This window comes from Microcebus murinus, chromosome 12 (genome assembly GCF_040939455.1).
Source record: "Microcebus murinus isolate Inina chromosome 12, M.murinus_Inina_mat1.0, whole genome shotgun sequence".
In the NCBI taxonomy this organism is placed as follows: Eukaryota; Metazoa; Chordata; class Mammalia; order Primates; family Cheirogaleidae; genus Microcebus; species Microcebus murinus.
In genome coordinates, this window is record NC_134115.1 from 14,355,146 (window position 1) to 14,380,602 (window position 25,457).

The window sequence follows — 25,457 nt, forward strand, 5'->3', positions numbered from 1 at the left end:
CCTTCTCACAAGCAAAATATATCAATTGCATCCCAATAGCCCCCCAAATCTTAACTTTTTCTAGCATCAACTCAAAAGTTTAAAAGTCCAAAGACTCATCTAAATACATCATGCATTGCTTAACATTCTGAGAAATGTGTTATTAGACAGTGAACATCATAGAGTGTATTTACACAAACCTAGATGGTATATAGTGTACTATACACCCAGGCTACATGGAATGTATAGCTTGTTTCTAGGCTACAGACTTGTACAGCATGTTACTATACTAAATACTATGGGAAATTGTAACACAATGGGAAGTATTTGTGTATCTAAACATATCTAAATATAGAAAAGATACAAATACAATATTATTATCGGGACCACTGTCATATATGCAGTCCGTTGTTGACCAGAACATCATTATGTAGTGTATGTATGACTTTATCGTTTAAATCAGATATGGGTGAGATTCAAGGTATAATCATCCTGAGGCAAATTATCCTTGAGCTGTGGGCCTATTAGGTGCTTCCAATGTACAGTTGTGGGATAGGCACAAGACAGACATTTCTATTCCATCAGGAAAAAATAGGAAAGAAGAAAGAGTGACAGGTCTTGAGCATATGCAAAACCTTCAGGCTGGAGAATAATCTCCTTGGACTGGATTCTTTGCTTTCCTGGCCTACTAGGTCCTACCTTCTAGACACACTGGGGGTCCCATCTCTACAGTTCTGCTGGCCAGGGGTTGAATCCCTATGGCTCTAGGAAGTCCTGCTCCCATGACTTTGCTGGACCTTGTCCTAGTGGGGGGTCTTTGTGTTGGCTCTGCTCTTGTGGTAGTTCCTTGCCTGGGTCACATGCCTGTGGCTTCATCCTTTGAAATCTAGGTGGAGGAAGCCACAATCCTCAGTCCTGTGTATTCTTCAGGTCAGCAGAGACAGCACACATGGATGTTGCCAAATGCCTGCACCTTCTGAAGAAGTGACCACTGTGTGCATGCCATACCTGGGCCCTCTGAAGCTACGCTTGATGCTACCGAGGAGCATGGCACCAGAATGTAGGGACTGGAGCCTGTGGTGGGAGGTGGTGCCAGTGCTGGGATCCCACAGGCACAGGTGGCCCCTCTTTTAAAACCACTCTGATAATCTCCGAATTTCCTGGGAGGAGGGAGGAATCATTCTTTCATATTGTTGGACCTTACTTAGCTCCTGGCACATGGCTGACTAATTCCTTATCAGATGGTCCTTTGGTCACACCCTTGGTTCCTCTTCAGAACAGGAACATGCTTTCTCATGACAATATAGACAGGCTACAAATTTCCCAAATCTTAAAGTTCTACTTCCTTTCTCATGAACAATTCCATCTGTAAATCATTTCTCTCTTCTTGCATTTTTACTATTAAAATAAGCAATAAAGAGAGGCCAAGCCACACCTTCCACACTTTACATAGAAATTTCCTAAGCCAGATATTCAGTGTCATTGCTTATACGTTCTACCTTCCACAAAACGCTAGGACAGGAACACAATTCAGTTATGTTCTTTGCCACTTTATAGAAAGAATTGCCTTTCTTCCAGTTTCTAACAATATGTTCCTCATTTCTGAGACCTCATCAGAATGGCCTTTACTGTCATATTTCTAACATTCTATCAGGATTACTTAAGTATTCTTTATGAAGATCGAGGCTTTCTCTACAGCTCTTCTCTTTTCTTTCTGAGCCCTTACCAGAATCACCATTCACAGACCATTCATAGCAATGTGTGCTTTTTCTAGTGTGTGCCTTCAAACTCTTCCAGCCTCTCCCCATTACCTAATTCCAAAGCTGCTTCCACAGTTTTAGGTATTTGGTACAACAGCAGCCTTACTTCTTGGTCCCAATTTCTGTTTTAGTCTGTGCAAGCTGCTATAACAAATACCATGTACTGGGCAGTTTATAAACAACAGAAATTTATTTGTTACAGTTCTGGATGCTGGGAAGTCCCAAGATCAAGGTGCCAGCAAATTTGGTGTTTGGTGAGGGCCTACTTCCTGATAGATGGCAGTCTTCCTACTATAACCTGACATGGCAGAAGGGGTGAGGGATCTCTCTGGGGTCTCTTTTATAAGAGCTCTAATCTCATTTATGAGGGCTATGCCTTCATGACCTAATCCCAAAGGCCCTACCTCCTTATACTACCACTTTAGGGGTTAGGATTTCAACACATGAATTTGGGGGATATGTAAACATTCAGTCCATTGCAGATGTCATGTAATTATTCTTCACATCACTGTGACCCATGAGGTATTTTGCACATAACGCTTGAGTTTGTTTAAATAAACTAAGAAAAAGGTAAGAGACTTATTCAAAGTGAATCTGTGATAATTATGAAAAAATAAGATCTCAGTCATTCCATTTGGTTTCTACACCATTACTTCATGCAGTAAATGATAATTTTAGTTTTATAACTAACAATGGAGATCTAAAAATTAAGTGTAAGTTGAACAAAGCTACTAATCTGTAAAATTATTTTAATTGGAAAGTTTGAAACTTCTGAATGTTTGACTTCATGTTAAAAAAGCTGATAGATTAACCATGTTGGTGTTACTATATATATTTTTATATATAAGGTGTAACTAACTTTCCTTTTGTTTAGTGTTTGTTTTTAACCTTTTTATGTCTTTATATTTAAATGTCTTATAAGAGCAATATAGTTGTATTTATAAAAATTTAGTCTGACAGTTATCAATTATCAATTCAAGCATTTAATTCACTTATATTTGTTGTAATTATTGACATATTCAAATCTACCAGATTATTATTCCTTTCTGTTTGTTCTACCTGCCTGGTGTTCTTTTTTCCCCCCTTCTTTTAGACTGATTAATTTTAGATTTATATTGATTTTTATCCTCTTCTTTTAACGAACATTTGGCTTTACTTCATGCATTCTCAGTTTATCAAATTCTTTTTTTTTATTATTTCAAGAAAATATGAGAGTACAAACATTTTGGTTGCATTTTATATCTTTTGCCTCTCCCTAGCTAGGGTTAGAGGTATGCCCTTCCCCTTCACAGTGCTCACTACTTCCCTCAGATGTGGGTCTACCCCGCCAACCCCCGAATCCCTGGTGAACACCACCATCTTTTGAGCATCATAGTGTTAATCAATCGGTACCAATTTGATGGCAAGTACATGTGGAGCCCATTTTTCCGATCTTGTGTCGCCTCACTTTGGATAATGGGCTTAGGCTCAATCTAGGATAATATAAGCAATGCTAGCTCACTGTCGTTTCTTAGAATTGAGTAATATTCCATTGTAAACATATACCAAATTTTAATAATCCACTCATGAATTGACGGGCACTTGGGTTGTTTCCACGTCCTTGCAATGGTGAATTGTGCTGCCGTAAACATTTGGGTGCAGATGTCTTTATTATAGAATGTCTTATGCTTTTTGGGGTAGATGCCTAATAATGCTATTGCTGGATCGAATGGTATTTCTATTTCTAGCTCTTTGAGGTATCTCCAAATTCTTTTCCACAAAGATTATCAAGAAATGGGTAACAGAAATGAACAGAAACTTTTCCAAAGAAGACAGAACAATGGCCAGCAAACATATAAAAAAAAGCTCAACATCTCTAATCATTAGAGAAATGCAAATCAAAACTACAATGAGCTATCACCTAACCCCAGTGAGATTGGCCTGTATCAAAAAATCCCAAAACAACAAATGTTGGCGAGGATGTGGAGAGACAGGAACTGTAAATTAGTTTATCAAATTCTTAATATAAATTTGTACTTTTATGTCTTTTTGGACAACACAGGATCCTTAGAACATGTTAAGTCCATGTAACTCCTTCTCAACCTATCTGCTGTTGTCAGATACTTTAATACAATGTGTGTTTTAAACTTTACAGATGTTATTGTTTTATGCAGTTATTAGGGATCTCACCACACATTTATGTTGCCCTCCTCTTTTTTCTATTTTCACTTCTTCCTCCATTTGGGGTTTTATCTGAAGTCATTTTTCTTTTTCACAAAGAACACTGTTAAGTCTTCACCTTCATTTTTGAAGGATATGTTTGCTGGCTAGAGGATCTAGTTGACATTTATTCTCATTTAGCACATTGAAGATACCATTGTGGAACTGTCAAGTTAGCCATATTTCTCTGATTGTTGCCCCTTCGAAGGTGATCTGTCTTTTAAGGCTAAGTTGCTTCTATGAATTTCTCATAATCTTTAGTATATAGGAGTTTTACATAGATGTGACTTTCTGTTTATATGCAGTTCACATGATTTCTTAAATTTGGGGCTTCATGTTTTCTGTGAGTTTGGAGAAATTTTTAGCTATTTTCTCATCAAACATTGTTTCTGTCCCCATTGTCTGTCTTCTTCTGAGACTCCATTTATGTTTAAGTTAGACCTTTTTATTGTATTCTCTGTGTCTTTTGTCAATAGAAAAAAGCCAAACTCTGTAAAATAATTTTAAAGAGATTTATTCTGAGCCAAATTTGAGGACCAGGACCCAGAGCCACTGCCAAGAGGCCTTGGGCAAGTGGACTTGATGTGACTGGTTTACAGTTGGTTTTTATACATTTCAGGGAGACAAGGGTTACAGGTAAAGTCATCAATCACTACGTGGGAGGCCTACATTGGTTTGGCCCAAAAAGGTGGGACATCTTGAAGTGGGGGGGGGACCTTACAGGTTATAGGTGGGTTTAAAGATTCTTTGGCTTGTAATCGGTTAAAGACATGAAGCTTTGTCTAAAGGCTTGGAATCTTTTAACATAAGGAGATGTTATCAGAGATAAGCCACAGGATTTAGATTTGTTGTGTAAATTGAGGACCTGCAGGATTGTCTTGCATACCCTTAGGCCTGTTAATGGGTTACAAAGGATGTCTCTAAGAAGGGGGGGGGGGACATAAGGCATGTCTGACCTCCCTCCTCCTGGCAGACAATTAAATTTTAAGATATTCCTTTGGCCAAGAGGGGGTCCATTCAGTCAGCTGGTGGGGGTTGAGAGCCTTAAAAATTTACTTTAGTTCACACTTTTATTCTCTTATGAATAAGTTTATATCCCTTTGTCTTTCTGTGCCTTCTTCTGGATGTTTTTTTCTAATCTACCTTCTGATTTACCTATTCTTACTTTACCTGGGTCTTATCTGATGTTAAATTTATCTTTTATTAAATATACTTAATTAAGGAGGGAGTGATTTCTAAAAATTGAGAAATATTGCTGTAGGGGCATAAGCTAACATTTTAGGAAGCTTTCAGTAGGATTTACTTCTGAGCAGACTTTCACTTGCTCTCCCCACACCCACCCCCATTTTCTGGATTTTACTTCTGCCTCTGGATTTTACTTTAGCCTCCCTGGTGAAGAGTTTTTTGACAGCCAGCTTCCCATCTTTGTACAGTAGGAGATGGGCTGAGAAAGTGGATCTGAAGGCCTAACTGCTCTTTATAAAAACTTTTTAACTCATTCTTACTCTCAGTTCCACCTTGAAACCCATTTGTTAAAAATAACCAATGTCTCTAATTCCTGAACTTTTCTAGGGCTTTGTGATGTAAATTGGCATTTTTCCCCCTCTCCCCACTGTTGGTACTTAGCAAAGTGAAGGAAATTGGAACTCAAGCCCATTAGTTTCATCCATGTCTTCACTATGGATTTATCTTTTTTAAAAAAGTTATTCTTTTATGTCATTTTAGTGGCATTTGAGAAAGTATCAGAAATAAATGTTTATGTTAGATCTACTATGTTTACCAGACGTTATAGAACTTCCTTTTTAATAAAGCCAGTGGTTGAATATTCATTATGTTTTATATTTCCAGGGTATTCATTGGAAATCACCATACATAAGTCATTTTAATTTTACCCAGTTGTGTTTGTTGTATAATAAAAATTCCATCTGATACAACAAGTTTGTATTATGTCTTTCCTAGGGAGTGTTTCCTTCTTGGTCAAAGCTGGGAATATTTGGTAGGAGTCATAAAGGCATATAGCTATGTAGTATTTTTGTGCTTAACTAACGGTGTTTTTAATTTATCTGTTATCTGAACTATTAAACAATTGCAGTGACCTTCATTTAAATGATTTGAGAGTGAGATTGTTAAAACATTCAACAATTCTCAAAAAGAAGATAGAAAAAAAAGAAAAAAACATTCAATAATTTTTATTAGGACATTGTGTCTGACTAAATTTCAGGCTATTAGGCATATGGAAGAAGTATCTGAAGTTTGAGCATGTTTAAGACACTATAGGAAAATGAAGTTGGAAAAATAACCTCTAAACAATATTTTATCTTAATTAAAAATATACCCATGTTGAAATGAAGCCTGAATACCCTCTTATAATCAAAAACATTATTTGGACCTAGTTTTTTAAAATATTGAGATGAAATTCACAGAACATAAAATTCACCCTTTTAAAGTGAACAATGCAATGGCATTTAGTATGTTGACAATGTGCAGCCATCAGTCACCTCTGTCTTGTTCCAAAACTTTATCAGCCCCGAAGGAGATCCTCATACCAATTAAGCAGTCACTGGCTACCACTAATCTGCTTTCTGTCTCTATGGATTTACCTATTCTGGATATTTCATATAAATGGAATCATATATTTTGTGACCTTTTGTGTCTGACTTCTTTTTCACTTACCATGTATTTGAGGTTTCATCTATGTTGTAGCATGTATTAGTACTTAATTCCTGTTATGCATGTAGCATAGGCATTAGAAAATCTGATGAGAAATTTTTCCTAATGCAAGTTATTAAGATAAATAGCACTTAAGCCAGAGAAAGCCTTTAAAATATACTGAACATTAGTTATATTTTGTGTTAATACTTTTTAAAAAACTAATTTGGTGTGTTTTGATAAAGTTATAGTGTATTTCCGATAAGGTATAGGGATGACTACAGGTCTGTGGGCCAGTTAGCATTATAATATTCTTTGGCTACAGGCTCTAGTCTTGCCCTCAGCATTACATGAGAGACCGGATGGAAATTATTGGTAAAATAATACAATACGATATTAATTGCTATAGACCATTAAGACTAGAATGAAATATTAACCTCTGTTATCCACATTTTCCTTAGGTAAAGTTGATGTGTGTTTGTTTATATATATGTAAGAACTTTTTCTTCTGAGAAAAATAATATAGATCATTCTTGGCTAAATGTTACTGGTAATGTCTAAAACCTAGCTATGTAGTAAAGTTTAGTAGTATTAATGTGCTTTATTTTTAATATACAGTTTACTGTTTAATCAGGCTAATTCTTAGAAATAAGTACTTTCCGTTTTTTTGTTTTTTTTGTTTTTTTTTTGAGACAGAGTCTCGCTTTGTTGTCCAGGCTAGAGTGAGTGCCGTGGCGTCAGCCTAGCTCACAGCAACCTCAAACTCCTCCTGGGCTCGAGTGATCCTTCTGCCTCAGCCTCCCGAGTAGCTGGGACTACAGGCATGCGCCACCATGCCCGGCTAATTTTTTATATATATATCAGTTGGCCAATTAATTTCTTTCTATTTATAGTAGAGACGGGGTCTCGCTCTTGCTCAGGCTGGTTTTGAACTCCTGACCTTGAGCAATCCGCCTGCCTTGGCCTCCCAAGAGCTAGGATTACAGGCGTGAGCCACAGCGCCCGGCCAGTACCTTCCTTTTTAATGGCTGTGATAGACATTCTTGAGTCTGGTTTGCATTTCTTAGGACCATTTGTTGCTACTACATAGAAAATTCTTGCAGCTGTAATTGCAATTGGAGTATTTTCTAGGCAGATAAATCATGTCATGTAATTGAAAATCACATCAAAACTTCTAGTCTGTTGGAAATCATAGTTGCTTATAACTAAAAATCTACCATTTGTGTTTGTGCTAAGTAAATGAAATACTATTGTACCCACAAATACAGAGATTAAAATCATCCAGAAGGCTGGGCATGGTGGCTCACGCCTGTAATCCTAGCACTCTGGGAGACCGAGGCGGGCGGATTGCTCGAGGTGAGGAGTTCAAAATCATCCAGAAAAATTACTTTGGTACTGAAGTAACACTTCAGGATCCCAGGCCAGATTTGGTTATAATGAAAGCTTTGAGGTGTATCATAAGAGAAGTAAACGATTCTTATAATTGATATAATTGAAATAAGTATCAAATTAGAAATTGTTTACAGGAAATTTGATGATCATGTATATTTATAGATATATGTTATATTTTTGATAGCCTCTTGGAAGAGTGAAGTTATTTCTCTCACATAAGTGTCTATTTGAGATTTCAAAATAAGAATATAGTACATCAATGTAAGGAAGAATATATATTTAGTAAATGTATTCATATTTGAAAAGAATGTATATTCTTTAATTGCAGAATGCAGCATTCTATATATTTTAGATATGATCAAGTGTATTAATCTGTTGTTTAGATTTTTTATATAGTTGTGCTTGTTCTTTTTCTTACCAAGAGAAGTGTTCTCAAGTTTTCCCCTATGATTGTGAGTGTGTCTACTTTTCCTTTTAGTCTGTTGAGTTTTCCTTATATATTTTGAAGTTATATAGTAGGTGTCTAGAACTTTTGAATTGTTAATGTCATTCTGGTGAATTTATCCCTTTATTATTATAGAATGTCTCTTTCTTTAATAATACTTCTTGCTTTAAAGTCTACTTTGTTTTCTGTAAGCATAGCTACCCTAACTTTCTTTGGCTAGTTTTTGCATAATATATCTTTTCTCATCCTTTTCCTCTCAGCTTTTCTGTGTTCTTATATTTAAGATGCAGCTTGTAATTGTATATTTTAAAATCCAGTCATCTTTGTCTTTTAATTGTAATATTTACTTCATTTCTATTTAGTGTATTACTAATATAGTCGAGCTTGTAAATTACCATATTTGCTTTCTGTCGATTTCACCTGTTATAAGTGCTTTATTTCTCCTTGTCGTCTTTGAGATTAATTAAATTTTTTTGTTACTCCATTTTTATCTCTCTATAAGCTTGTTCCACTTTCTTTTACTATTCTTTTATTGGTACTCTAGAGATTACAACATGAATCCTTAGTTTATTAGAGTATAATATAAATGAAGACTTTGGCCTCTTCACAAGCAGTGCTAGGATCTTAGGATATATTAATTTTATTTAGCTTCCCACCTTTTATGTTACTGTCATATATTTTAATTGAACTACATATATTTTAAATCTCATTACATATTATTACCGTTTCAGGCATCAGTATTTATTTAGATCTGCTTTTCCATTGTTCTTCATTCCTTCCTCTATTTCTGTTTTGGTTTAGGATTATTTTTCTTCTACCTAAAGAACTCCATCTCATTTTTCTTTTAATGTGTGTCTGCTTGTAACACATTATTTAAATTTTTACTTACTTGGAAATTTTCTTATTTCAACTTCACTTTTGAAGACTATATCTTCAGTACAGAATTCTAGGTTGGTTCTTTCCCCCCCAGCACTTTAAAGATGTCACTGCATTGAGTTTGGGTTTCCATTGTTTTTGTTGAGAAATCAACTGTTTTATTTTTTGCTCCTTTGAAGGTAATAATGTGTCTTCATGCTTTAAGATTTTTTTGTCTCTGGTTTTTAGTGATTTTGTTACGAGTGCTACAGGTTGGTTTTATTTGTATTTATCCTAGTTGGGATTTGTAGCCCCTGATAAATCTGTGGCTTGAATCTTCTATTGTTTTTGGGGAAACTCCCCAGCCATTAGCTCTTTAAATGTTGCTTCTGCCACATTCTTTTTTGCTCTGCAGGTTTAATTTATGTGGATATTTATTTATTTTAGTTTCTATCAATTTTTGCTCTTTTTGCTTCAGTCTGGAAGTTTTCTGCTTGCCTTTCTGTCCTTCACTCATTCTCTTTTCAGCCCTGTCTAAAAGATAGTTTTAAATCTGTCTTTGAGTTCTTCATTTTAGTTGTATGTTTTTCAGTTTTAGATTTTCCATTTGACTCTTTTTTTAACAGAAAAGAGATGGTAAGATTCTTTATCTTGTCATCTATTTTCTTGGGCATATTAATCACAGTTATTTTAAAGTTCATGCCTGCTAACTCCCGTACTGGATCACCTGTGGGTCTGTTTCTGTTAGAAGTTTTTTCCTGGTTCTAATTCTTGTTATGCCTGGTAATATTTGGTCAAATGCCATGTATTGTGTATAAAAACTTATAGAGGCTCTATATATCTTCCTTCCAAAAGGATTCATTTTAGAGTAGGGAAGATTGCCCCAATCTAGTGAGCACTGAGTTGACTTGAGGTGGGGTTGCAAAATGTGTAAAACTTATTTAACTCTTGGTTCACTGGGCCCTACTTTTTAGGTTATAGCCCTCCAGAGATCACAATCAAAGGCCTAGTGCTCCTCCTCTCTTCAGCATAACAAGATTGCCAAAAAAGTCTGTTGCTTGTTTGCTTATATTTTGTTTTGTTTGTTTTTCTGCTTTATGCTTTGCTGCTTATTAGCCTCTTGCACTATGTAGTTTAAGAATTTGTCAAATGCCTCTAGGGAAAAACTTTCAAGTGTTGGGGTCACATCTCTGCAACTCCCTTCTTTCAGGAAACTTGGCAACTCTGAACTCCAATTTTTGCCTCCAATCCTTTGAGATTGCTGAAAGCTCTGATGACTTCTCTGCCTCTAACAGCTGCCCTTGCTTGGCCTTGGTTTCCACTGGATTTGTCCCACGCACCTTTTCTTTTTGCTGATTTTGCTTTGTATCCTTTCACGGCAATGAATCATAACTGTGAATAATGACGGTATGCTGAGTCCTGTGTGTCTTCCTAGCAGATCACTATACCTGAAATGGTCTTGGGACTCCTAATAATCATGCCCATTCTGAATTTCTGTGAAGGTTGATTATCTTGAAGATTCTAATGTTCTACTGAGAATGATCAAAGACAGATGGTATTGTGACCCTTTTACATATGTGTGCAGCTGAGGCTCAGAGAAAGTCATCCACCTAGTAATTCCTGACAGGACCAGGAATTGCAGCCAGTCCTAACTCAGAAATTCCTCTGTTCTTACATGTACAAATTTCAGTTTTTGAAACTCTCCTGAATAATGTGGGTAATTTAATCATTTAACACTCTCATTATGTGTAAGGAAATACATATCAATAGCAAAGTAAGTGGAGTTTAGTGACTTAGTTATTAATAATTACTGCTTCCCAGAGCCAGCTTAGTTATACAGGTGTTCCTCAACATACAACGGACTTATGTTTCAATAATTCCATCTAAGTGGAAAATATCATAAGTCAAAAATACATTTAATGCATCTTACCTACCAAACTTCATTGCCTGATCTAGTCTGCATTAAACATACTCAGGACACTTATATTAGCCTACAGTTGAGCAAAATCATGTACTTTATTGAATATTGTACTGAAAGTGAAAAACAGAATGGTTTTGCAACATAGTAAAGTTGATACATCATAAGTTGAACCATTGTAAATCAGGGACTGTCTGCATTTTTCTTTCAATAAAATATAAATAAATTCGCAAAGTTCTCTCTCTTTTTTCCAAATAGTTTCTTGTTGGATATTCTATACACTAGTTCTGTGGGTGTGTGCTAGTGTGCATGTATGTCTGCATGCTGTAGCTACTTAAGACTGACAAAAATTATTAATTATGTTTTCTATGGATAATTTTGTTTACTTTGTAATATTTAGGAGATGCTATATTTATCTCTCATAAGATAGTTAATAAAATTATATTAATTATATAAATAAAATATCCTGTAGTACTTGTGCAGATAGATTTTTTTTACCTTAGCCACGACATATTAGCACAAGAAAATCAGACAGTATCAGTAATTGCTGATAATTTGGGCCATGAAATATTTTCTGTTTGTGTATCAGTTTCAGAAATTCTTTCCAATGATATCTTTATTGTACCTTCTCAAAACATAAATTCTCAAAATTATGTAAGAGTGCAGAGTTAAAGGAGCATTCTAAGTTGCAAAGGTAGAGGGAGTCTTTTTAATCCCGTTAGCTTGGGACAGGTCATTGCCTGGGCTTTTTAGGAATTCAGAAACATTGATTTACTATTTTCTTTAACAAAGTAGGTTTTATTATTGTCATTATAACATTTTATAATTGTGCAATTAATGGTTTATTAATGCTTTCATATTTATTTCCTAACTTGAGCCCAGCAACTTTGTGAGGTAGTTAGGACTGGAATACTTATCTCTCTCTGCTTTATATTTGAGAAAACCTGTGCTTGGAAAGAGTAAGTGACTTGCTCAAGGTCACATAGCTGGTTAGTAGAAGAATAGAAGCACAAACTCATAATTTCTGATTCTGTAGGCAGTGTTTTATTTCTGTCGTGTCTGTATAGGTAACGGAGCCGAAGATCTACATTCCAGTGTCTTGGGTGACAAATCAGCTCTAATGGAAGTAGAAGGCATACCACTGCTTGAGGGAGATGTGAATTTTTTAGGTTTAATTTTGTATAACCTGTAATAGTTGAACATGAGGTTAGCCAAAACACTTTCTAACTCTGTATGAAGCAGAATTATTTCTGTTTTCTCTAGAAATCAGTTGGGATTATAGACCTCTTCTGCATCATAATGATCCCACACAACAGAGAGTTTCAATGCATTCATCCTATGAGAAAAGGCTCTTTGAGTGAAGGTTTTAATATTTCTCTTGAAGCAGCATGAACAGAATTTGTTTTTGGAACAAAATGCTATTATTCTCTCTAGAATGAAATATTTCTTACTGAATTGTTTTGGGCTTAATCACCTTTATTCTAAAAATTAAAATTTGGAAGAGAAGGATGTTAAGGCAGGTGTATATAGGGCAGCTGTTGGAGAATGAAGCAAAAACAAGGCAAGAGAAGGAAACTTATATGAAGAAAATGAGTAGAGCAGGGAAGTAGTGGCATTAAAACCAAGTAATATGTAATCCAAGCACTCTGGGAGGCCATGGTGGGCGGATAGCTCAAGGTCAGGAGTTCAAAACCAGCCTGAGCAAGAGCGAGACCCCATCTCTAGTATAAATAGAAACAAATTAATTGGCCAACTAAAAATATATATTAAAAAATTAGCGGGACATGGAGGCGCATGCCTGTAGTCCCAGCTACTCGGGAGGCTGAGGCAGAAGGATCACTTGAGCCCAGGAGTTTGAGGCTGCTGTGAGCTAGGCTGACGCCATAGCACTCTAGCCAGGACAACAGAGTGAGACTCTGTCTCAAAAAATAAAAATAAAAAAAAAAAACCCAAGTAATAATTAGGCTTTCTTTTTCTTATGATTGTAAGAATATTTGAACTCATATCGCCTGGTTTAGAGGGATTATTTTTATAACCCTAAGGCAAGTTACTTTAAAGTCCTTCTTTTACGTAAAGGTTGTTATTAGAATCATATGAGATAATGTATCTGAAAGCACTTCCTAAATTGTAAAGTGCTCAAAACATTTTGGAATTATTAATAAAAGCAAATATGAATTGCTATGATTGGTTGTCTTGTACCTTAAACTTTTTTCACTAAAGTAAAATCAATGGAATGGGGTAATATAAAAATTGATGATCTTGTCAACCTCACAGCTTTTCATAATGAATTCAGCAAAGTTTCACTGAGGTGCCTGCAATGTGTCATGCTTTCTGGGAGCTGACAGGAGATACTAAGATGGGTAAGTCACAGTTCCTGATCTAAAGGTGCTGTGATTTAGTATTGAGAAGACAGGCACAGAAATGGATGGTTTCAACTGTATATGAGTGATCAGGTAGGATCTTTGTGCAGGGTACAAAAGGAATATAGAGAAAGGGCACTTATCCCAAGATAGGCTTTAAGGACATCTGAAGATGAGCCCGAGCTTCATTTTGAAAGAAATAGGAGTAGTTAGGAGAAGAAAGGTGGGAAGTATACCTGACCCCACAGGAAACAATGACTTGCAATATAAGGTGTGAAGCAAGGAGTGGTCAGAATATTGAGTGGCAGGATTTGCTTGTGGAAAATTTTGGTTTGCATAACTCAGCGAGTGAATGACACTGAGGATACTAGAAGAGGAGAGAGCTTGGTGGGAGAACAATGAATTCTAATAAAGCAAATCAGAAGAGAAGGATATCAGAATTTTCACCACCATTAAATGCAACATCTAATAAAAATGGGCTGGAAAATGGCAATTGGAATAGCAGTATGAAAGCTGGTTTCAGTGGGGTGTGGGTTTTATGATTTTCTGCCTTTTGTTTTACCCTATCTCAGTTATTCCCCTAGCTCCTTAAACCCAGGTCCCCTGATATCTCCTCCCTGACTCCTTCCCTTCATTCATATATATATATATATATATACATATATATATATATATACACACACACACACACACACACATATATATACACATAAACACACACACACACACATATATATATCTCGCATATCTTTTTCTACTGCTAACTTCCTTGGCCCTGCTAATGTACCTGAGCTACTGCTGGTGGCCCCATCACAATTGTTCAGTGTACTCTGTATACGTCACCTATAGTGTAAGACCTTAGTGAAGCTGCAGCTAGAAGCACGATTGTGTTAGGGCCTGGAGAAATAAGAGTCAAATGTCAGAGCCAGAGTGGGTTACAGGAGTGGAACAAGAGGAGTAGACTAGTTCCGTACTCTTATCAGAATGGCTGATGCCAGGCTATGAACAGAGTTCATGTCACAGTCAGCATGATGAATAAGCCAAGATCAAGAAATGACAGGACCAGATTATTTTGTGGATCTAGAGCCCTGAGCATTCCTTGTTACGGGGTTTCTTTCAGATTTCCAGGAGCTTGCCTTCCAGGTTTTGCTTCTTTGTTTTAAAAGTACACATCAGCATTTGATACCAGCATTGCTCCAAGTTTCCTTGCTGTCTAAGAGCTTATTTAGCTCGATTCCTGGGCATCTTGCTTGATCCTGAATCATACTTCTCTCATTCTGTTTCAGCTTCTAAGACTAGGCCTTTTAACCTCTTTCTTTAGGTATAAATTGATTAACTTTCATATTCAGCTTCCCATGGAGAACTAGAGCCTTTCTCTGACCCTAGTGCAGTGGCTGGGATTCCTGCAACCGATTTCATTTATGCCAAATCTTTTTTCAGATGGGGGGAGCGGGCTGGAATTCTGCTATCCGTAGATCTCTTGAACCATGCTCACCCGCCCATCACGTAGGTTTTGTTCTCTTCCTGTTGGGAGATATACTGCCTCATCTCTGTGGAATCAGCCCCTGTACAGTACATGGCTTTTTAGCATATTCATCTCTTTCTTGCATTTCCATTATCATTTCTTGTTATGATAGTTTCCAGGAAGAAAATAAGGAAGTATGTGGCAAAAGAAGATGCGACTTTTCTTATTTCTCTTTCTGCTACTTTTGCTTCAGTTAGTTTTCCATCTATTCTAAGAATTCTAAAAATCACCTGGGACTTTGAAGAATTTGAAATACAAGGTCAAGGAGGAGGAATGAATTATTGTATTTCAAAAGAAAGAAAGAAGTGATAATAGTCATTTTGTTTCTTTTAATTTTAATTTTTTTATTGGGCGATACCTCATTCTATACCATAGAAGGAGCGTTCCCCAATAATAGTCATTTAAAAAGGCAAATAATCTTTTATTTTAATCTCTTTTTTTCTAAAGACCTAACAGATTCATTCTAAGTATTTTAGTTGCATAATTAAAAACTGCGAAATTGTTCCTGAGAGTGATAGGTATTGTTATGAAGTCTCACACAATCATGCTGGCCACTCAGCTTGATTTTTCAGAACTACTCTATCATATGCAAGCTCTGAAGTTTCAAAAGGAAGTTTGCTATGTTAGATCAAGGTGGTTTTGCAATGCATTTTTCTCTTTTCTTCAACGGACAAGATTAAAGCAATTCCAGGAAAAAAGGTACTCTTGCCAGATGAGTTTTGCCTTCTCTTCTCAGAAAATTAGAATCATATAATCCATTAATTTTCCCTTGCTGCCTTACCTTCCAGATATGTGAACTGTATTTAATATTCGGTTGCAGGAATTCTCTCATTTTACATGCCTAATGACATCAGCTTCTCCATTTGTTCCCTTTTCATTGTCTGATTTTATAGTTTTTAATTGTATTAGCTATGAGAAATCCTTTTTGAAAGCAGGTGGGATATAAGTAAACATACATCTATATGAAATTAAGGTAGTTTTACTCACTATCTTAGGGATTCTGAAATGTTTCTGTAATATTTCTTTGGTATAGAGTGTGTGTGTGTGTGTGTGTGTGTGTGTGTGTGTGTGTGTGTGTGTGTGTAAAATCTCATAAATGGGGAGAAATCAGAGTAATATGTTTTTTTCAAGGAAAGAATATGTTACAGAACCTAGTGCAAAGGTTGTCTTAATCCCAGCAACTTACCTAATGAAATATTTAGAGGCACTTAGTGCTTTTAAGCAAATGTCTTATTTGGTGTCTCAAGGGACGGTAATTAATCTGGGTGTATAGTGTTCACTTGTTTTTCATTTTTATTTTCGACCCACGGAAACTGTGGGGATGATGGGTATATGGGCTGTTTTTATGGCAGCTAATCACTTCATAGACTTAGAATAAGTGGTTTCAGTGCATTACTCAGGAACCAATTAAATATCCACAGTTTCTTATAAGGCCTATTGAAATTATATGTTGCTTGATTTGCAGTGATTAAAATAGGACTTTAAAAATAAATCTTAATAGCCTGAAAATTGATGAAATCTTTCAGAGAAGTAACCTGATGAGAGAGTTCATTGTTTTTTCAGCTATCTAATTGTAGGATGTATATTGGCACTCTTGTAATATAAGTAATAATTAGCATTTCACCCTTTATTGTCAACACAAGGAGCTTTCACCTATTATAAATCTCTCAACTTGTTCATTTGGATAAGATTTTTAAAGTTAATGCAAATGCTTTATATATATTGGAATCAAAGTTAATCTAGTATAGCGAAATAATCTTACATCGGAGCCTTAAAATCTAATGAACTCCTGTATATTCTGTATGTTTTGGCCACAGCCCTACCACTTATGTTTTGGATGAAGATGAACCTCGATTCCTTGAAGAAGTTGATTACAGTGCAGAAAGTAACGATGAGCTAGATATTGAATTGGTTGAAAATGCGGGGGATTATGAACCTTCTGCTCAAGAAGAAGTACTTTCTGACTCTGAATTATCAAGAACATATCTGCCTTGAGCCCTCTGCCATCTCTTGTTAACTATAAAGAAGAAATGAAATATCTTGGTTTTTATTATACAGGAAATTTGAGAGAAATGAGTTTATAGAGAGCTGACTCAAAAGACAAAAAGTAACTTGGGCCTGTTTGGGTTTCAAGACAATAAATATGTTATTAATTCATGATAAAATTGGCACTTGTTTTATTTTAGATATTCAATGCACTTTATATAGCATTGAATTATCAAATATTGGATTTACTTTTTAAAAAAATCTAGAGTATCATTGCATGAATTTCTGTCTCCTTATGATTATACCCTACATCAAATGGATAATTTTGAAGTGTATCAGAATATAAGTCTAAATTCTAGAGTTGTTGAAAATCCTACCTTGTGGAAAACTAATATATATGTACATGGATTTCTATAGATGTGTTTGTGTAGGGGTGGGGTAGATATTGAAGATAAGACTGTTCTTCCGAATCATGTTAATTATTGGGTTGTGACTGAAATAATCCAGGGTTTGCCTTGAAACCATTACATTCTACATTTACCAAATTAAACAAATAAAAACTATATTAAATGTTGCATTCATTTCGTCATCCTTTTTAACCAGCTCAGATTATTTGGTGTATAGAACTCTGTGAGAATATTATAAAAATCCAACATTTAAACACAATGATAAAAAGTTGTAAGAAGAAAAGTCTAACTTTTATGTCTTAAGTTTTAGGTATAACTGTACCTATCATAAGAGATATATTTGAACAATTTTCTCTAAAATTGTGTCTCATGGATGCACCTGAAGTTTACCACCGCAGTCAAACAGTTTGTTAAGAAGCTTAAAAATGCAGTGAGGCTATGATCTGATGTTGAATGTGCATGTGTATATTGAGCTTATTTAGCATCTTGTGAGCTGTGCTTTGTTATTAAACTTACTGAAGTGAATTTATTTAGGGCATGCTGACACTGGTATCAGAGTCCTAGGTGACTGCAGTGAATTTAAACCATTTCTCATAGTGACATCCACCTGAGTTATAGCCATCCTGCTGCGGGAATGACTTTTCCTTCAAATAAAATAAATTTGGTGACTCTGGGTAAGTGCTTCAAGAACTAAGTTTCTGTTGCAATAAAACAAACCCCAAAAGATACCTCATTAACAGATTCTTGCCAGGATTCAGGTGCTTAGGTTTTGGCACATATCTTTCTTATTTATTCCTAGATTAGAATATTTTTTAAACCTATTATAATGGAAAAGAAATTATAAAGGGTGTATTTCAGATTTTTGCATTTTCGAAATTGGTGATTTTTTTTTGTACTATTTAAGATATTTCATCCATAGTGTAGATTCTTGTTGGTGTCTTGGGAGCCAGCCGTCTTTAAAAACTCTATGGAGCAATTGAAAAGAGATCTTTTTCTCTAACCAGCCTAATTCTTACTAATCTCAGAAAATGAAGAATAAATGGACTGTAAAGTTGAACCAGTCCTCTTAGTATAGTAACTGAATTTAGGAAAGATCAGGATAATTCAGCAAGGTAAAGTATTAGTTATTTAATCATTTATTTAATAATTTATAAATTATAATTATAAATATTTTATGATTTATATATTTTATATATATAAAAACAATTACTGATTTTATTATAATTATACTTTTTTCAGAGAGTAGATTATGGAGCCAATATGTCCGTACAGTTGTCCCTTGGTATCTGTGGGGGATTGGTTCCAGGACTCCCCAAGGACACCAAAATCTGTGGATGCTCAAGTCCCTGATATAAGTAGAGTAGTATTTGCATATAACCTATGCACATCCTCCTATATACTTTAAAACATCTCTAGATTACTTGTAATACCTAATACAATGTAAAAGCTTTGCAAATATTTGTTTTACCATATTGTTTTTTAATCTGTATTTTTTTAAATGTATCTTCTTATTTTCAAATATTCTTGATCAGAGGTTGGTTGAATCTGCAGATGTGGAACCTATGGATATGGAGGACCAACTGTATATGAATTTTTCTTGGCTTTTATAAAATTAGAAAGCAAAAGCCAAAATAGTCATGTATGAAAAGCAACTACAGCTACTATCATGTACATAGTGACTCAAAAATTTCAATTTATTATGTCAACTGTGTAAAAACCCCTAGCCATGTACTATTATAATATTTTGTGTTGATGAAGTACTTCTTTGAGCACATACTACAAACCTACATAAAGCCTTTTGTTAAATATTCACAAGATTGAAGAGAAAGTCTTTATAGTTAGGAAATGATTTTATTCATAAATAATAAATAGCTTTGGAAAAATAAAAAATAATTTAAAATCCTAGCTTTTCTAAGTAGGGGTATAACTAGGCCTCATTGGCTGTTCAGTAGCTAAAATTGTCTAATTTTCATAGCTAATTTTGACCTCTGTGGCCTCATGTTTTTCAGGACATTCAAAGAATGGTTGAGATGCCTTCAGTATCATAGTCCTGCAAATTAATGTTCTACTCTATGCTGCAGTGATGAAGTCTGATAAACTGAGTCTAATGGTGGAGTTAAGGTTTATTTTATTTACCTTGCATTTAGAGCTTGGAATTTCTTAAATGTAGTTTTTTTTCTAATCTGGTGGTTCTCAGGCTGTATGTAGTACGTGTCCATCATGCCTCAGAGTCACCTTGAGATCTTCTCAAAACACAGATTGCTGTTAGGTAGATCTGAGGCACAGCCCAAGGATCTGCATTCCTCATAAATTCCCAGGTGGTGACGCTGCAGGACCACACTTGGAGAATCACTAATATAAATCTGATACACTCTTTTAGCATCACAGTTTCCTGAGAATCATAGGACCTGTGAACTGGAAATTAGCACTGGGGAGAATTTAGATCAAACTAATTTGTAGAATCAAGGAAATAGACATACAGAAGTCAAATAAGGTCACAGGGTCACTTGGGCAGAGCCAGGGTCTCCTGATGACTGTCCTCAGGTTCTTACCACAAAAAGAGATGCTATCCTTTGCCTTTCCCTAGACAGTGAGCATGGTGAAAAGCTTAAGGGTCTTTCTTGAATTTGTGAAATTTGTTTAGGCAAATTAGATGGCAAAATCCTATGGTTCACATTGACTTTTCATTGTGGTCATAGTCTTGTTTGAATACAGGAAGTATAATCAATCAGTCTCTGTCGCTTCTGCTAGTTTTTGTGTGGTATTTAGAAACATGGACATTTGTCTGAATTGTAATTACAAATAAGTAACCTGGAGTTCTGTTTCAGAGAGTGCAGTAACAGCCATGAATATGCTTTCTAAATTTCAAATAACCCAAATGAAAATGACTGTATCAGTATAAGCGGTGAAATGGATATTACAATAAGTGTACTAATGGAATTGTTTTTGTGCATGATGTAGAAATAAAGGACAGTAATCAAACTATAAATGTATCCTTAATAAATCCTCTTGTTTTCCCATACATACTTTAATCATTACAAAATATAAACTGAAAATTGGTGAATTTTTCTCATTTGTGAAGGAGTTGTATGTAAACTCTAGTTTTTTCCATTAGGAAAAGCCTATTGAACTTTATAAAATAGGATGTTACTATTAATATTAAGTAAATATTTCTCTGATTAAAGCATATTCAAATACCTGTGACATAAAGAAAAGGAAACCTAGAAGAAAATTTAATATTCTTTATGAAAATGAATATTTGATTTAATTTTTAATTTTTTTTTTGAGACAGAGTCTCACTCTGTTGCCCAGGCTAGAGTGCCATGGTGTCAGCCTAACTCAGCAACCTCAAACTCCTGGGCTTAAAGGATCCTTCTGCCTCAGCCTCGCGGGTAGCTGGGACTACAGGCATGTGCCACCATGCCCGGCTAATTTTTTCTATATATTTTTAGTTGGCCAATTAATTTCTTTCTATTTATAATAGAGACGGGGTCTTGCTCTTGCTCAGGCTGGTTTCGAACTCCTGACCTTGAGCAATCCACACGCCTGGGCCTCCCAGAGTGTTAGGATTACAGGCGTGAGCTACCGCACCCAGCTAAAAATGAATGTTTTAAAGGTTTACTCCTTGTAATGTCACCTGTCAGTTGTTTTCCACTGTTAAAAATAATTACAAAGCACTTTTACTTACCTGTTTTGCGCTGATACTGTGCAACGGGAAGTCTACCTTAATGCCCTCCTCTTTCTAGACCAGGAACGGTAACTTAGGCCCATGGCCACTCCTTCCCCTTTGCCCCACAGCCTTGTTTACACTGCACACTCTCTGACCTCTTGGTACACTCCATCAGATCCTATAATTTCTTCAGAGCTTGGCTGATTATTAGGAGCATCGAATAATAAAACCTTTTTTTCAATTTGACTTTGCTAACTATGCAGTGCCTAAATCCAAGTGAGTGGCCCTCACAGACAGAAATTCAGACATCACACAGGCTAATCAGAGTGATACTTTGGCATCTAGAATGTGGTTGACACTGTTAAGCCCCGTGGTAATCTTCATGTATGTATATTTGCTCACATGCATACAAGCCTTTGTGAAGAGGAGATGCATTTGTGGTACCCTTCTATTTGTAAATCCAGATTAGCTTTAAAGGGCTAAAGAAAATTGGCTCTAAATATTTAGAAGGTTTACCTTTATGATACCAAATGTAGGACCGTCCCTCCCAAAGACATCACTGATAGCATGCCACGTGGACATGAGGGGAGCAACAGCAAAACCTTGGTCAGCGTAATTACGATGGATGATCTTCCAAACATTTGTAACACCCTTTTAAACCACATACAGATCTTTGATAAATGCCACATGTGAAGAAATTGTAAGAGGCAAAGATGCTTGTTATTGAAAATTAAAATAGAAAAGACTAGTGTTTAATAAAATCTGCACCTTTGAAAATAGATTGGCTTCTCTAGATTTCTCTCTAGCTGAAGGTGTAATTAAGTAGGGAGTTTTAAGACTGGAAACATATTTTCATGTTCAGTGTTAAATATTTACTAAGTCGAATTATGTGCTCTATTTACACTGTCATGACTTTTTAATTATACTTTCCCATCTTTACCTCATATCATCTGTACAATTGGGGTTTTTCCTGCCATTTTCCTCATTAATTCTTAGAAATGTTTGCCATTTCATCTATTTTCTTTTTCTTTCAGAATGTGTGCACTTGAAATAGAGTGAATAAGTTGTATAATTTCATATAAAAATACATTTCAAAATATGAAAATATTCCTTTTGCAAGATTGTAATTTGTGTTTAATATAGAGAGAGGAGTGTCCAGCACACACCTACCTTTGCCAGCCTTTATCTCTCCCTGCTAAAGAGCTATACAAAATGAAAAAAATGTCAAAAACTATACCACTGTTCTATCACATGTGCTAAAATTCAGATCTTCTACCTGATGGAGTAGACACCTGTGGTTGTCTCCTGTATGTCCACTTTCCCCTTTGCTTAACTGATATTCCAGACCTCTGCATCCTGAGGTCACCAACTTCCCTGCACCTTCAGGGGTGGAAGGTGGTGGAGCACATGAGCTGACCTGAGCCAGCTGGCACATTCCAGCTGGTAACCAGGGGGATTGGGCTGGTGTGGGCACATGATCTAAGCCAATCCAAACAGAATGAACATCAGGACTTCTGATGGCAATGTTAGAACAAGCTTCTCGCTTGGTAAGGAAGGATATAGCCACTGGCAGCCACCATGCGACCCTGAGAGGGGAGTGTTCCTGCATGAGCCAACACTGAAGGAATAGAGCCAAGATATTGAGAAACAGGGTCCTTTCATTATCTCAGCCCAGCCCCATATCATGAAACCTCTCAAGTCGTGTCATTTATATGGACCTATTAAGTCACCTTTGTTGTTTAAGGTATTTGAATTGAAATTTTTTATTACTAGTGAAAGTATGTCTGTTACACAGGTATGTCTGAAACCTATCTGAAAAGCCAGCAACCCACAGTGTCTGTTCCAGAAGGGGTGACTCCACCCAAAGCACATGTCCTAAGAGAAGTTAATAGAAAGAGATGAGTTCTTTTACCAAAGGGACACTCTGGGCAGGCAGAAACTAGAGATGTCTACTCAACTGTGTTAGACACTGATTTTTATTTTGTGTCTACCAGAAAAATTTGCTAGGCCAGATCAGAAATGAACCATATATTTGTGGTCACTGTTCTAAACTTGGGGAGTGTTTTCTCCACTGGTAAGAGTTGTCATAGGTTTGTTCAGAGATAATATTGCCTCAGGAGCTGGCTTTTCAGCACCCTGAAAGTTCTCTCGGTTGTAGTGAAGAACACAAATGTTGTTAAATATTCATATTGAAACTGAGTACCTCTTTAATGGTGCATCATGATAACAAGATGGACTCAGGGAGCAAGCTGAGAAGGATTAGAGATCCCTTTGTTACTTACATCAATTAGACCCATTATGCAAAGACTGAATAAGAGTTGAAAATCTCTAGCATGAGCAAATATAATGGCACAAAGTCTTAGCATTATTCATTTACCCATTTCAAAGCTATTTCCATCCGCTCACTGACTGGAACTGCAAGTCCCTGCCTTTTCATCCACACAAAGAGCATTTGAACACCCTTTAAGGTTTAAGAAGTGCTTTCCTAAAAGTTGCCACCATTTCAGCATCATGAAAACACTGTTAAACAGATATCATCAGCATTGCCATTTTATGTGAGGGAACCGAGGCTCAGAGAGGCCATGTGACTCAGGTGGACTTGCTAGTGCAAAGCACAGCAGGGACTCAGACTGAGCCTCCACCTGTCTGCTGGCGACCCTGTGCTCCTCTCTCTCCGTGCAGCTAGCTGGTGGCCTGTGCCGTCTCTGCGAGTGAGCCAGCCAGCCAGCCAGCCTTCTATCGGATATTTGATGATGCTGGGAAGATGCGTAGCTGCTTATCACTACATGCCATAGGGTTCTGAGCAGGGCAGGGAGAGCTAAAGCTGACACGGTGTCTAGTATGGTGAGCACTCTCCTGGGTGCTTTATGAAAACAATCTCCATGGAAACATTTTCTCTTTTAGCCTATGGGATGATGCTCATATTTTCCAAATCACTATTTTATGGGTGGTTGGGAGGATGGCGGTACATCCCGTTTTTGTTTCTAACTATTTTATACTTTTTTTAAAAGGAAAGAGATCACTTGAGTCTTTTTTAATTTTAACAAAATAGGTAATGGTTTAGTACAAGCCTTTCTCCATCTGTCTTTTCTGGTTTCTCTAAAGGCTTGGAAAGGCTGCTTTTATTTCTATGGTGGTGAAGGAAAAGAATTTTGTCTAACATACTCAGCTAAAGTACATTTTGTCTAACAGACCTGTCTAAAGTAAATTTTTGCTTCATTTTCTTTAAAGAATTTATGTTTTTACTGGAAAGAAAGTTTATTCTGTAGCTTCATTGTCCCTTTAACTGGCAGGGACACGAAATAAGCCTACAAATGATCCATTGTTCTAGTTGTGATTTTAGCTAGAGGTATTGTAACTTTTTTTATAATATAAAACAAAAATAAGATGACCCAAACATTCCAAATTCTTATTCGTGTTAGCTTACTATAGAGTTGTTGGCAAAACTTTCACAAAGAATTGTTTTATTCATTGGCTAAGCTCAGTGTTGTGTAATTCTTAAGAGTGTGAGTGCAGGAATTGAGAACTAGAAAGGAGATAAATGTCTCTCTAACCATTTTGACAGGGGCTACTCTCACCTACCTTGTGGAAGACATCCAGTATGGGAAGTCTTAGGATGTGTGTACCCAACTCAGAAGTATGAGCATCCTAAACAATGAAAACTCTGGGACTCTTCCTGGCTTTGCTTCTAGTTAATTTGGTACGTACCATAAGTTTCACTTTATCTTAACGTATAAACCCATCAAACTTATAAAACCTTTCAGTAAGAACACGGTAAAGCATGCCAATCTGTCCAAAACCTAGAGTGAATAAAAGAATGACTTTTTACTTTGATGATTATAAAAGCTTAGCGTTTGCTCAGTGACCCTACTACGTTACAGGCCTGACCTGTGTGCCTTATATATATATATATATATATATGCCTATTTAATCCTCGTAATAACCCAGTGAGAGGTGTTACTATCCCCATTTTGCAGTTGTGGAAACTAGCTAAAGATCACACAGCTAATAAATGTTGGAAAATCAGTTGATTCTTATTCAAGTCAAGCAAGAAAGCAGCTACTGAGAACCACCATTAGGGGTGGCACAAGGTTGACATTCCAGATTCCACAGTATCTGACCAGGAAGCACATTTCCTAGCACATGGTTCAGGGGTGGGCTTATAGAGCTGGGCCCCCCGCTTTGCCTACCACTGCAAGGAACCAGTGTGGCGAAACAGTGGGATGTACACTGTAGGTCCAAGCTCTGGGTCCTGAAACTTGGAAACTCAAGCAGGATGGCCTCTGTCCCACCACCTTGAATTACTTAGGGG

At 36.3% G+C, this 25,457-nt stretch overlaps 1 protein-coding gene across 5 annotated transcripts in view; it reads left to right on the forward strand.

The window, feature by feature from the left end:
• The window catches only part of AGTPBP1 (ATP/GTP binding carboxypeptidase 1), a 175,655-nt gene extending 158,010 nt beyond the window's left edge, over window positions 1–17,645 (forward strand). For 4 of the 5 annotated variants that reach the window (XM_012787275.2, XM_012787272.3, XM_076008568.1 and 1 more), the window contains one exon: window positions 16,900–17,645. In XM_012787275.2, coding sequence (XP_012642729.1) covers window positions 16,900–17,077 — 178 coding nt within the window. In that variant the 3' untranslated portion in view covers window positions 17,078–17,645. Of the gene's footprint in view, window positions 1–10,489; window positions 13,450–16,899 lie in introns of those variants that run through there. The other variant, XM_076008569.1, reaches the window with a different exon arrangement.
• The last annotated feature ends 7,812 nt before the right edge of the window (window positions 17,646–25,457 follow it).